The following is a 13,749-nucleotide window of genomic DNA, read 5'->3' as shown; positions in this document are numbered from 1 at the left end:
CTTGCTCTTGAGACTCATGTAAGCTTTGGCTTTTTGATCTTCCCAAGCAGGGCTAGGTAGTCTTCCTTCTTTAGTCCCAGAGTCTCTTGTACAACTTACCCCATTCTATTGTAATTATTTATTTACAGTTATGACACCCTTACTACACCCTGTGCTGGAGCCATGACTTAGTCTCTTCTTTGTATGGCCAACCTCATAGTAGTTGGGTAATAAATGCTTATTAAATTAATGAAGAAAAAAATTAATTAATTAACTAATTAATGAAGAATGCCTACCTTTAATTTCCCATTCCTAGTCTTCTATTGCTGCCATAACACATTACCACAAAGTTAGTGGCTTAAAACAATACAGACTTATTATCTTAAAGTTCTAGAGGTCAAATGTCCTAAAATCAGGGTGTTGGCAGGACTGCATTCCTTCTGGGCTCTAGGGAAAATCCTTTCCTTTGCCTTTTTCAGCTTGCAGAGGCCAGTCGGATTCCTTGGCTCATGGCTCTCCTCCATCTTCAAAACCAGCAGCGTAGCATCTTCAGATGTTTCTTTTTTGACCTTTGCTTCCATTGTCACATCTTTTTCTCAGACTCTCTGGTACCTCCCTCTTTCCCTCATAACCCTTGTGATTATATTGGGCCTGACTGGATAAACCAATATAATCTTCCTATTTTAAGATCCTTTATCACATCTGTGAAGTCCTTTCTGCCATGTAAGGTCACATTCACGTTCTGGAATTATGATGTGGATATCTTTAGGGAAGGGAGTGGCATGGCATTATTCTGTCTACTACCTCTAAGAACACCAGAACTAATGCATTACAAAATTTGTGTTAGATACATTAAAAATAACAACTTTCCTAGGTCATAAAGTTGACCCTAATGTTGTTAATAAAGATTGTATCATTTTGGTTAACTTCTTAGAATTAAGGAGGACTTGGTGGAGTGAGGTGGAGTAGTGGGGGACAGGGAACAATATAAATGTCCCAGGTTTTAGTAAAAGGCATCTTAAGAGGTTTGAATTAATGTGTGTTTTATTTACTGGGCCACAATATCATTTCCTAGTTCTTCAAAATTACTTAAAAGTAGTTAATTAAAGTAGAGGTTGGCCCAGCTTTTTTCCCTTTGACTTCTAGTTTCTACCTACATTTAACTATTAATTTATCACAGCCTTCTTCATTGGAGAACCATTTCACACACAGATTTGCTGACATCGGCACTAGATAGGCCCTTTTCCTGGTTTGCATTAAAGGCGTGGCCCTTAGGCTGTGAAAGGCTGACAGGCAGAGAGGCCTTGGTTCCGATAAGCATTTGTTTTGTCATCATTTTTAGGCTAAACTTGGCAAGAGGACAGCATCTTTGTTTAAGAGGTAAATAACCAAATTGGGCAATAATGAGGCACCATGTAATGGGTTTCCATTTGATGGTGTCAGTAATGTATGTTTGTCAGAGAAAGCCAGAGTTGGCTGGAATGGCATTCTGAGTACCTTAAGGGTTAGTTAAAAATTTCTTGTTCCTTACCGTGAAATGTTTCCTTTGGAGAAAGAAAAGTAATCACCAAATGGTATTATCCTGACTCCAGACTTTTCCTTTTCATCAGTTCCCATAGGAACTTGTCATAGGCCTACAGCTCCTTCACCTGTTTTTGTTATAAGGAAATATTGATGTATTAGAAAAAACCCTGGATAAGGACTTTGTGACCTTGAAAAAGGCATTTAACATCTCTGCACCTTAGTTTTTAGGTCTATATAAAGAATGTATAACTGATAAAGTGTTCTTTTTTTGCTCAATTGAAAGAGGTAAAACTCTGCTTTCATAGAGGAAATCATTGCATAAGGATTATAAAGACTGTTTCTTGTAGTTGTCTTACAGACTGGAGAGAGTGCTAGTGAATGCTTTTGTCTTCGGTGCCCATCTGTTGGAAATGTTGAAGGTGGAGTGGCAACTGGGCATTATATTATCTCCTGGAAGAGGTAAATTATAGCAGCCCTATCTTTTTTTCCTTGTCTGTGCTATTTTCATGCCTTTATTATTTGTTGCTGTCATTTAATATTTGAAAGCTGTTGTCAGTCCTGGGGAGAAGACTAGAAGTCACCTACTATCACCAACTGTTTGTCAAAAACACAAAATTTAAAAAGGATCATTAAACTTTGATTTGTATTTGTCACAATTTGTGACTTATATACTGATGAAATTGTAACCAAATGAATTCTCATAACAAGATCATGAAAAACATTAGGAGAAACTGGTCTTATTTGCAGTCAATAGGATTGTCTGCAGAGAAAACTCAAGCAAATTATTTGCACTAAAGAGTTCTAGTGAGGTTGCTGGATATAACATTCAATATACAAAAATCAGTTGGCTTTCTATATATCAGTAATAAATCTCTAGCAGTGTACTTTTAAAATAAGTATCATTTAGATGACAGCAATAATCATAAGGTAAGTAAGAGTATATCAAATAGAAAACATTTGTTACCAATATGGAGAAAATAATAAAATTTTAAAACATAAAAGAAGTTCTTAAATGGGGAAACATACAAAGTGATCTTGGGTAGGATTTGGATAGGTCTGATACTCTTTGTTCTATAGAATCGGTACAATTTCCTTCAAAATCTCAATAGCTTGTTTTGTTTTTATAGAACTTGACACTCTTGATTATAAAGTTTATATGGACAGGCAAAAACTTATAAATAGTCAAGATACTCCAAAAGAAAAACTAGGCAGAGGTACTTGGTCATCTAAATTCGGAGACTTATTGTAAAGCTTCAGTAGTCATTGCTATGGTATTGGCTTGGGAATATGTAAATGAAGAGACAGTCTAGAAATAGATACACAGATCTACACATATGGAAATTATATTTTAAAGAGGTAGCATTGCAGATCAGTGGGGAAAGGAATTATTTTATAATCGGTGGTGAACAATTGGGTTTCCATTTGGGAAAAAATTGGATCTTTACTATATATTGTATATAATCAGTCCCAGGTATACTAAAGTTCTAATTGTGAAAAGCAAAATGTTACTACTTTAGTAGAAAATAAGAGAATTATTTTATGACTTTGGAATAGGGAAGAGTTTCTTTAAATAAGACGTAAAAGTATACGACACTAAAATTGATAAATTTGTTAAAAATTAATTTCTTAGTTCATTTAAAAATACCATGTAGAAAGTGAAAAGACAAAATACAAATTGGGAAAAACTATTTATAACATGTAAAACTGACAAAGTATTAGAATTCATATCAAGAACAGATCATAAGAAAAACAAGTCCCCTAACAGAAAGTTGAGCAAAATCTTGATTATGCTGTGAAAGGGAAACAAAAGAAGCCAGATAGTAAACATAGGGAGTAAACAAGGGTTACTTGTTAGTTAGTAAACAAGGGTTAACCTAATGAGGAATCTGAGATTCAGACATGCTCCCACTAATTTGGAAAAATGAAAAGGTTTAGCAAAGCACAGTTTGTCAAAAGAGGTGGAGTATAAAATAGGACAATTACTTTGGATATCTTTTCAACAGTACCAGGTAAAATTGAAGATGTCTATAACCTTTAGTCATAAAAAAAGTCCTAAATGTGCACACCAAGAATATATGTAAGAATGTTCATTGCACCTCTGATTATAATAGTAAAAAGTTATAACTAAATATCCATCAACAGGAAAATGGTTGAACTGTGGCAGAATCATACAATGGAATGTTGTCTGTCAGTGAAAATGAATTAACCAGAGCTATATCTGGTAACTATTAACTAACAGAGCAACTGCAGATGTTCAGAATATGAACATTGAACATTGCACATACGTAATATTGGAAAACATGTAGAATACTGTATATTTCTTAGGGCTACATACATAATTTGGAAAAGTGTAAAGAAATACATAGCAATGATAGATACCAAATCCAGGATACTTCTGGAGGGGAGGTGCAAGCAGGAAAGGGTAGGTGGGAAGATTCAGCTGTATTGTTTCCTTAGACTGGGAGGTAGATAGGTGATATTTCATGTGTTATTTTCTTAGCACAGCTCAATTTTGTCATAAATTTTAGAACAGTGGATAGGATATACTAAAAATGAGAAAGGAAAAAGAACATAATTTTGTTTTAAAAAACTGACATCTTTCTTTTCCCCATTTCTGAATTTACCACATTGAAGTTTAGTTTATGTTTATAGGAATTAGAATAGGATTGGAGTGCCTGGGTGGCTCAGTCAGTTGAGCGTCTGCCTTTGGCCCAGGTCATGGTCCCAGGTCCTGGGATCCAGCCCCACATTGGGCTCCCTGCTCAGAGAGCCTGCTTCTTTCTCTCCCTCTACTGCTCCCCCTGCTTGTGTTCTCTTTCTCTCTCTCTCTCTCTCTCTTTCTCTCTGTCGAAAAAATAAATAAAATCTTAAAAATAAAATAAAACAGGATTTTGAAGGCACTGTTTAATTTTCCCATCCTGTTTGTAGTACCATACAGACAAATTTCTTAATGATAAGGGATTAGATGTTTTTTCCTGTTGCTTTTGCTGGATAATAACTTGCATAGAGCATCAGCTGTTCCCCACCCAGATACAGCCTCTTCTGAAGGGCTTTCCTTGGTCAGGGGGCTGCCAGCTGGCCCTGCAGATCCCATTCTCACTGTAATGGAGGGAAAAGTATTTATCAGTTTCCTGATGTTGCTCACTTTATCTCCGCAGTGCTGGAATGCCACTGTGTTTATTGATAGTACAATATTTTTAGTTCCACAGTTCCTACTGTAAGCCTCTAGTGTAGTTATGACAGCATGCTTGCAAGTGGTCTGGTGCTCAGCTGTGACCTGGCCACAAGGTGATAAGGTCTCTATCATAACTTCAGTCACCACAGTGCCACCTACACTGATCATTTTGGTACCAAACACGGTGTCAAATGGTATGCTTCATGGTGTGGTTGATTTATATTCTGGAACTGGGACCAAACAGCAGCCTTGGGTTGTGACACTTGTTCAAAATACAAACAGGATTCTAAAAGCTTTTCACAAAACTACTATTAATAAAGGTCTAGAAAATGTGTAAGTAATTTCTTTTGAATTACTTTCTGAAGTAATTCCTTTGAAATAAGTTGGCGAATATGCACGTTTTCTGTTTTTGATTTACCTTTTTACATCAAATGTGGATCTGAAAGATGCACTTTTCTGCCACAGGACTTCAGCCATGGGAAATGTCCCTGTCATCAGTACCGTCATCACTCTGCCACATGTGATCGTAGAAAACATTCCCCTCCATGTGAACGCAGGTAATGGCATCAAATTGTATTTGATAAAAAGAATATAGTAAGAATATCTATTTTAGCTTCTAAGGTTTAAAAAAATTTTTTATTATGAAAAGTGCCCAGCATTTACAAAAGTAGATAATGATAAGTCCTGTTTTATCTGTACCTCTACATATGCCTCCTACCCCCATTATTTCGAAGTAGATCCCAGCTACTGTTTCATCTATAAATATTTCTGTCTGCATCTTTAATATCAGTGTTTTTCTAAATATAATTACGCTTCTATTATCATCACTTTAAAAATTAGCAATAATTTTTGTTTTGTTTTGTTTTAAATACACATTTATTCAGCGTCATGATCAGACTATTTACATTTAGCAATCAACAGCATGGGTGCAAAAAAACCAAAATCTACCTTAAAACCCTCTGTTGGAATGCTTTACACTTTCCACAGAACAGAAACTAAAATAACCTGTTATACAATTAGTCACAAATACAGTCCTCGAGTTTTTTGCCCATACACATGAGTATTGTCTAAAACATGTCTTCTTTATAGCAGCTAGGCCCTGCTACCACTGTGCTTGGCTAAGTTCACAAATCTGCTATAACCTGTAGCTTCCCTGTCACTTCTCTGGCTCTCCTCTCCTGCTAAGCTTTGTTTCCTGGCAGTAATTAAAACCTGTCGGGATCCCTGGGTGGCGCAGCGGTTTGGCGCCTGCCTTTGGCCCAGGGCGCGATCCTGGAGACCCGGGATCGAATCCCACATCAGGCGCCTGCTTCTCCCTCTGCCTGTGTCTCTGCCTCTCTCTCTTTCTCTCTGTATGACTATCATAAATAAAATACAATAAAAAAAACTTTAAAAAAAAAAAAAACCTGCCACTGCCATAGCTGCTGCTGCTGCTGGAACCACCATAGCCACCTTGGTTTTGTGGTTTGGCTAAGTATTGGCCTCCACCACCATAGGGGCCAGAGCTTCTGCCTCCAAAATTTCCTCCTTACATGGGTCCAAAATTTGAGGATTGATTGTTGTAATTGCCAAAATTGTTATAGCTTCCCCTACCTCCAAAGTTGCTTCCATCATTACCAAATCCGTGATAGCCATCCGCACTGTCACCGTATCCACCACCACCTCGACTGCCACCAAAGCCACCTTGACCACTGAAGTTCCCTCCACGACCAGAGTTGTCATTCCCACCAAAACCACCTCCACGACCACCACCAAAGTTTCTAGAACCACTTTGGCCTCTTCAGCTGGACGAAGCATTAGCCATCTCTTGCTTCGATAGGGCTTTCCTTACTTCACAGTTGTGGCCATTCACAGTATGGTTTTTTTGAATGACAATCTTGTCACAGAGTCATGGTCATCAAATGTCACAAAAGCAAAACCTCTCTTTTTGCCACTGCCTTGGTCAGTCATGATCTCAATCACTTCAAATTTCCCATACTGTTCAAAATAATCTCTTAGGTGATGTTCTTCAGTGTCTTCTTTAATGCCACCAATAAAAATCTTTTTCACAGTTAAGTGGGCACCAGGTCTTTGAGAATCTTCTTTTGAGACAGCCTTCTTTGGTTCCACAACTCTTCCATCTACCTTGTGTGGCCTTGCGTTCATGGCTGCATCTACCTCCTCCTCCACGGTGGCGTACATGACAAACCCAAAGCCTCTGGAGCGCTTGGTGTTTGGGTCTCTCATTACCACACAGTTCGTAAGCGTTCCCCATTGCTCAAAATGGCTCCTCAGACTCTCATTGGTTGGTTTGAAGCTCAAACCTCCAATGAAGAGCTTCCGCAGCTGCTCAGATGTTTTGGGGAGACTCTGACTTAAACATGATGGTGGTGGGAGGGGAGACTTTAATAATGCTTACTGGGCAGCATCCAGGGGCAGAGGGCAGTAACTTTGTAATATCAAATTCTGGTGGTGTGATATCCCTGATTGACTCATAGTGTTCTTTAGATTGTTTTAAGGTCTTGGCATTGCAGCTGATGGATATCTCATGTTGAAATCTGTAGGCAGGAAGACTCCGTCTCTACTCCATCACTTCACCACTACCATGTTCCCCTCTTCCTTGCTGTTCATTTACTAAAGAAGTGGTCAGTTGTCCTGTAGAGCTTCCCACAGTCTGGATTTTGCTAATTGCATTGTATCATTTTTAAGGACCTGTGAGTTGCTGGTGAGATCTATAGTCTTGATCAGATTCAGGTTCAAGTTTTTGGCGAGAATACTTCATAGCTAATGGTGTGTGCTTCCATCAAGAGGCATGTGATGCCTGTCATTCCTTCTTGAACCATGATGGATATTTAGGGAAGTGTTTTATAGATTTGAAAAATTATTCCTAAAATAATTCAGCTCTTGACCCTAAGTCAATCAGCTTGGAAAGGAGACTTGATTCTTTTTGGCCTGTTTTATCACAGCCCCATCGCTATTGTCCAATCAAAGGATTTTCTTATTAAACAAGAGTGCAGTAGTATCACTAATTTAAATAATCCCATGTCTACAGAATGGGATTAATTTACAAAAAGAACTCATAAATGGTGAACTATTTTTTTAACCAAAAGATACGTGTCCTCTTTCTCTGCAGATCTGCCATCCTTTGGGCGTGTCCGAGAATCCTTACCTGTCAAGTATCACCTACAGAACAAGACTAACTTAGTTCAAGATGTGGAGATTTCTGTGGAGCCCAGTGATGCCTTCATGTTCTCAGGTCTTAAACAGGTATAGGTCATATTTCATTGGGTTGCTTATATAGATATAGAAGTTTGGCCAGGAAATGGGGAGCTGTACATCTAATTTTTACAAATGAACTAATAAAGCTAATTGTGGTTCCTATTATTTTGATAGTAGGAAATTTTTAGATTTATTTATTTATTTATTTACTTATTTATGATTTGTTTATTTTAGAGAGCGTGCAAGCTTGAATGCAGGAAGGGGCAGAGGGAGAGAGAAGCCTCAGGCAGTTTCCCCACTGAGTGCAAAGCCTGACGTGGCACTTGATCCTAGAACCCTGAGATCATGACCTGAGCTGAAATCAAGAGTCAGACGCTCAGCCAACTGAGCTACCCAGGCGCCCCTGTAGTCATTTTTTAAGATTAAGTACAATTCGTATAGAGGTCGACTAAGTGGGCAATGCTTTTCACATTGAGATCACACATGTTATTCTTTCTTTTTTTTAAAACAAGAATTCTGGGTACCTGGGTGGCTTAGTGGTTGAGCGTCTGCCTTTGGTTCAGGTCTGCCCTGGGATCAAGTCCTGCTCACAGGGAGCCTGCTTCTCCCTCTGCCTCTCCATTGTCTCTCATGAATAAATAAATAAAATCTTTAAAAAATAATAAAAATAGAATAAAAACTCACAAATATTTGACTATAATAGAATTCCTGAAAGTTTTACATTTCTCTTCTATTAGTACTCAGTGTGTGTGTTTGTATGTTTTAATTTGAGGCCGAGAGGTATCACTACCCATATTAAAAGCCTGATCCTCTGGGGTGCCTGGCTGGGTCAGTTGGTAAAACATGCGACTCTCATGAATTCAAGCCCCATGTTGGGCATAGAGCCTACTTTAAAAAAAGAAAAAGGCCAATTCTCTTAATCATCAGTGAAATATTTTAGAGATTTTGATCTTGCATAGAATTTAACTTATTTTTGATACATTTAGACACAATTTTATATTTACAAAACAAAATTAGTCCAGTGTTTTGATTCACTGATTCAAATCAGAGGTGAGGTAGGAAAGTTCATCACAGTTTTTAATGGAATATACACTTTCAGGCAAAACCATGTTTCATTGAGGATACTGTCTTAACTGTCAACGTGGATTAACAGACAGTGCTCAGTAGTCAGTAAATACTTGTTATCAACAAGGGCGTAATTAGAGTAACGAATGTATCCTAATACTCAGAAGCGTCTGCCTGACTAGTTGTCTGTAAAATAGAATTATATATAAAGTGGACTGTAAGTCCACATGCTAATTGAAGTTTATAATATATAGTACATATCATCAGCTGTTATATGTTGGTACCTGTATATGTTGACACATGTACATACTAGATGTACTCATTTGCAAACGAGTAAGCTTTTCTAGAGTGTCCTAATCTTTTATATATTAATTATAATCTCTATATATTGATTTATAAGTAAATAATGTACAACACCAAAATCTTAGAAATTTGTGTTTTTTTCTAAAGTAGTGTCAGAGTTTTCCAAACATCTTTTATTCCCTTGACATCATTTACCTCGCCACAAAGGTAAAATCCCTAAAAGAAAACACCAGAAATGACTAATTTGTCTTAGGTTGACAATGTAAGCAGTGATACTTTGCAACCGATTATCTCATAACACCTTGTGACTATAAAAGCTATCTGGTCGCAGACACAGACATATTGATCCATCTCATGTTACCCTTTTTTAAGTTTTTGCAAGTTGCCATGTAGTGGATCTTGGTAGAAACGAAGAAATCGTGCATTTTTTTTTTTTTTAATGCGTTTCTTGTCCATGTAGTCCTCTCGTCTTGCATCATACTATTTCAGTCTTGTGTTTTAGAATCTGTCTGGAAGGCGGAATAGGAGAGAGAAAGTATTTCACCAGAAAGATTTGTAAATAATGAAGGGGTGACAACATGAAGAGGCTGGAAGCGTGTGTATTTGATTTTCTTTCTCTACAACTTGTTATGCTATAGATTCGATTACGGATCCTCCCGGGCACTGAACAGGAAATGTTATATAATTTCTACCCCCTGATGGCTGGATACCAGCAACTGCCATCTCTCAACGTCAACCTGCTTAGATTTCCTCACTTCACAAACCAACTGCTCAGGCGTTTTATACCTACCAGTATTTTTGTAAAGGTAAGGCTTAGAAACAGTCTGTTTTTTTTAATTTCCAGTCTTAGAAACAAACCAGAAGTGTTTCTTTCACGTAAGTTCCTCTAAACAATATTTTGAGACTTGATAGTTTGTTTTTATTATATGAACTTGGCAGTATTGCTGTTCATTGCTGTAAGCTTGCTATTATTTTACAGAATCTAACTTCAAAGGTTATTATTCCCTTAGGTAGATAATGATTTACCTTCACTATGTCCTCAGACCTGTATTTTCTTCTGCTTAGTAAAGTATGTTTTTACATTGTAGTTGGTTTGTAACCAGTTTATAGTCAAAATGGATTAACTTTCTAAATACAGTCCTTGAATTTGCCCAGTTATATGTGTCATACTGGATTGGGGTCTTTTCTGAAAATAATCCTTTGTCGAAAACTATACTCGGGTTTAGTGTTTTGATTTTTTACACTGGTAAAACCATTTCCAGGTTCCTGCAGTAAAGGAGCATGTAGGACAGTGGGAGTCCATGTGGGAGAGAGTGAACGGGGCCACACCAGTGGTTCACTAAGCACAGCGCTCACCTCTGGTTTAGCCATTCTCACTACCTGTAATTAAGGCTTCCCTCCAGGTAGTTGTGGTTTCCCCAGTAACTCATGTATATGTGGATATATGTGTGTCCTGGGGGCCGTCTTCTACTTCAAGTTTATACTCACTTTTGGAAAGGCGGGTTATGTGGCCATTTCCCTTTCTGTGTCTGTCTTAAGTTTAGAGGAACTGTCCCTTCTCTACATAATCTGAGATGGGGTAAATTCTAAATTAGTCTGTGTTCATGTATCCTATGTGATCTTCCTAGAGTTTATCTTCCTAGACTTACGCAACTTCTTTTTGCATCTGTCAAAAATGAATTTATTAATGTTTCTAAGCATCATACTTTTTAAATTGCAGAGAAAAATTTCATGATTCTAATTCACTTGTGTTTAAACAGTGACTTTTTTTTTAACAATGGTTTTTTTTTAAAGGCTTTTTTTTTTTTTTTAGAGCAGTTTTAGTTTTATAGTAAAATTGAGAGGAAAGTACAGAGCTTTCCCATATACCCCTGCTCCCTCCGCCTCCCCCACACCAGTGGCTTTTTAAACATTTCCACTTGTTCACATTCCCGGGCCATGTCTGCTGCCATTCCTCCCATCAAGGTCTGAGAGGTCACCTTGCAGGGGTGGGGAGCAATGGGGGCACACAGTTGGTCTCTGTTGTCCTTTTAGCCATTTGAGCTTCTAAAAGTATGCTATTCCCAGACTCTGAAGCTTTCATTAGTGTGAGGGTGGGTGTCAGCATAGACAGAGGCATTCAAACATAGCCCATCCAAGATATGAGAGTTGATCATTTTGAGGAATTAGGATCGACAGTCTACCTATTAATCTCTATCATTCCTTTCCCTCTAGGGCTTGTACACCCAGCCTAACCCCAGCTCCTGCTAGTACAGTCTTCTCATTTTCTTCCACAGTAAACCTCTTCCAGGTAGTGCTTAAATCCATAAGGAAAAGTTACAGAAAAATAAACATTTGTAAGTTTTAACATAACTAACATGTCTTTTTCCTTGAAGTTCTCTTTTTAAAAATTTTATTTAAAACAGTTAACATGTAATGTATTATTGGTTTCAGAAGAAGTCAGTGACTCATCAGTCTTACATAATACCCAATGCTTATTATATCACGTGCCTGCCTTAATGCCCATCACCTAGTGAGCTCAGCCCCCCACCTTACCCTCCAGCGACCCTCGGTTTGTTTCCTATGTTTGGAGTCTTATGGTTTGTCTCCCTCTCTGATTTCATCTTGTTTTTTATTTCCCTCTCTTCCCCTGTGATCCTCTGTTTTGTTTCTTAAATTCCATGTATGAGTGAGATCATATAATTGTCTTTCTCTGATTGACTTATTTCACTTAGCAGAATACCCTCTAGTTCCATCCATGTCATTGCAAATGGCAAGATTTCATTTTTTTTGATGGCTAAGTAGTATTCCATAATATATCCTTTTCTAACCACTGTGGTTTTTTCCCTAAATACTACCTTCTAGGACTACCTTCTAGTAACTTGACTACTCCCAAAAAAGTTGGCTGGGATCCTCGGGGCTGGCTCCTTTATCAGTTGGGAGAACTAACAGTGACAGTTGTTTTAGCTGTCATGCTAAGGATGGTGCCTGAGAATTACCCTCTCCCCATTAGTGAACAACCTCATTGACTCACATTGTACCTGCCTTTACTAAACTCCAGAGATGTGCAATTCCAGTAATGAGAGCTGCCAGCCCTACCAGGATTTAAATTAACATTAATTAAAATTTAATTTAATGTAAAAATTAGTTGCACTAGCTGCACTTGAAGGCTCAATCAGCATGACAGGTGGCTACCATGTTGGGACAGCGCCGACCTGAGCTTTTCCATCACCACAGAAAGTTCCACTGGACAGCAGTGCCCTCCTTCAAGGCTGGTTTAATGTTTTTCTTTCTTTGAAAAGTAGATTCCAGCTTTTTAATTGCATGATATTCCTGTCTTCTGTCCCTTTGTAAAGCTGTGTTTGGGGATTTTAGCAGGTTTCGCCATTATTTTTTCCCTTTTCTTTTAAAGATTTTATTTTATTTGAGACAGAGAGAGAGGACAAGCAGGGGGAACAGCAGAGGGAGAGGGAGAAGAAGGCTCCCTGCTGAGCAGGGAGCCCAATATGGATCTCGATCCCAGGACCTCAATATCATGACCTGAGCTGAAGGCAGATGCTTAACTGAGCCACCCAGGCACCCCCATTATTCTATTTCTAAAACTGAACATCTTTTATCAGTACTACAGATGATGTGAAGTATAAATTATTTAATTCATTCTTTTCCTGCCTTGAATGTAAGAGGCCTAACTTACACACGTATGTGTGCATACACACACACACATACACACCTAAAATGCAGAGCGACAAAACTAGAAGCAGGAGTGCTCCCTTCCCTGCCCCAGGGAGTCCCACCCTAAGCATTCTGCCTAAAGCCTAGTAAATGGCTTTTGGTGATAACGCCATAACACTGTTCTGTTCATGTCCTGAATTCCAGTTCTCTTGCTTTTCCCACAAAGGTCTGCTAATGTACATCGTCTTAATAAAGTTATTTACAAGAATTGCATTTTTTCAGTTCCTTGATGACTGCCTGGGGTGCTGCTAACCTGTCAGAATTTTTACCCCTAAGGATAACTGTGATACCTTAGCCTTTACTCTTCTGATATGTTTTGTTTTTTTCAGGGACCTTAGGGAAAAGGAGAGTCTTGTTTTTATCTGCTGCTTCTGGCCCTGTGGTAGTCATTGTTAGATACCCCAATTCATTGTGAATTGCCTTTTCTTACAAACAGGAGATTGGGAGACCTAAACCCCAAGGAACTGGTCTGTCAGCTCAGGTTTGTGGCCTTCTTCAAGCTTGAGATGCTGGAGGGTCCCAAGCAAGGGAGAGAATGAAACTGTCACTGAAGCAGGAGTGGTGATGGGTTCCCTGTCACACGCTCCTAGTGACAGATCTGTAACTGCTAGGACACAGGGTGAAGAGAATTAGTGACTGAGGCAGATTCAGCCGGCAGAGGTAATGCAGCTGGCCTGCGATGTCAGTGTCTGGTGGCGGAAGGAACCGCTCTGTCTAGGCCCCACAGCTCCCTCCCCAGGCTCAAGTGAAGTGACAAGGTGGGGGGAAGGAAGGAGAGATGTGATTTTTTTTTT

General features: G+C 38.5%; 1 protein-coding gene across 1 annotated transcript in view; it reads left to right on the top strand.

The window, feature by feature from the left end:
* TRAPPC11 (trafficking protein particle complex subunit 11) overlaps positions 1-13,749 on the top strand; it is a 49,105-nt gene that overhangs the window by 34,069 nt on the left and 1,287 nt on the right. The window contains exons 26-29 of the mRNA XM_026018280.2: positions 1,851-1,962; positions 5,144-5,235; positions 7,791-7,924; positions 9,883-10,050. Of these exons, the coding sequence (XP_025874065.1) occupies positions 1,851-1,962; positions 5,144-5,235; positions 7,791-7,924; positions 9,883-10,050 (506 nt within the window). The remainder of the gene's footprint in view (positions 1-1,850; positions 1,963-5,143; positions 5,236-7,790; positions 7,925-9,882; positions 10,051-13,749) is intronic.

This window comes from Vulpes vulpes, chromosome 7 (genome assembly GCF_048418805.1).
Source record: "Vulpes vulpes isolate BD-2025 chromosome 7, VulVul3, whole genome shotgun sequence".
In the NCBI taxonomy this organism is placed as follows: domain Eukaryota; kingdom Metazoa; phylum Chordata; class Mammalia; order Carnivora; family Canidae; genus Vulpes; species Vulpes vulpes.
This window is presented reverse-complemented; position numbering and strand designations above follow the sequence as displayed.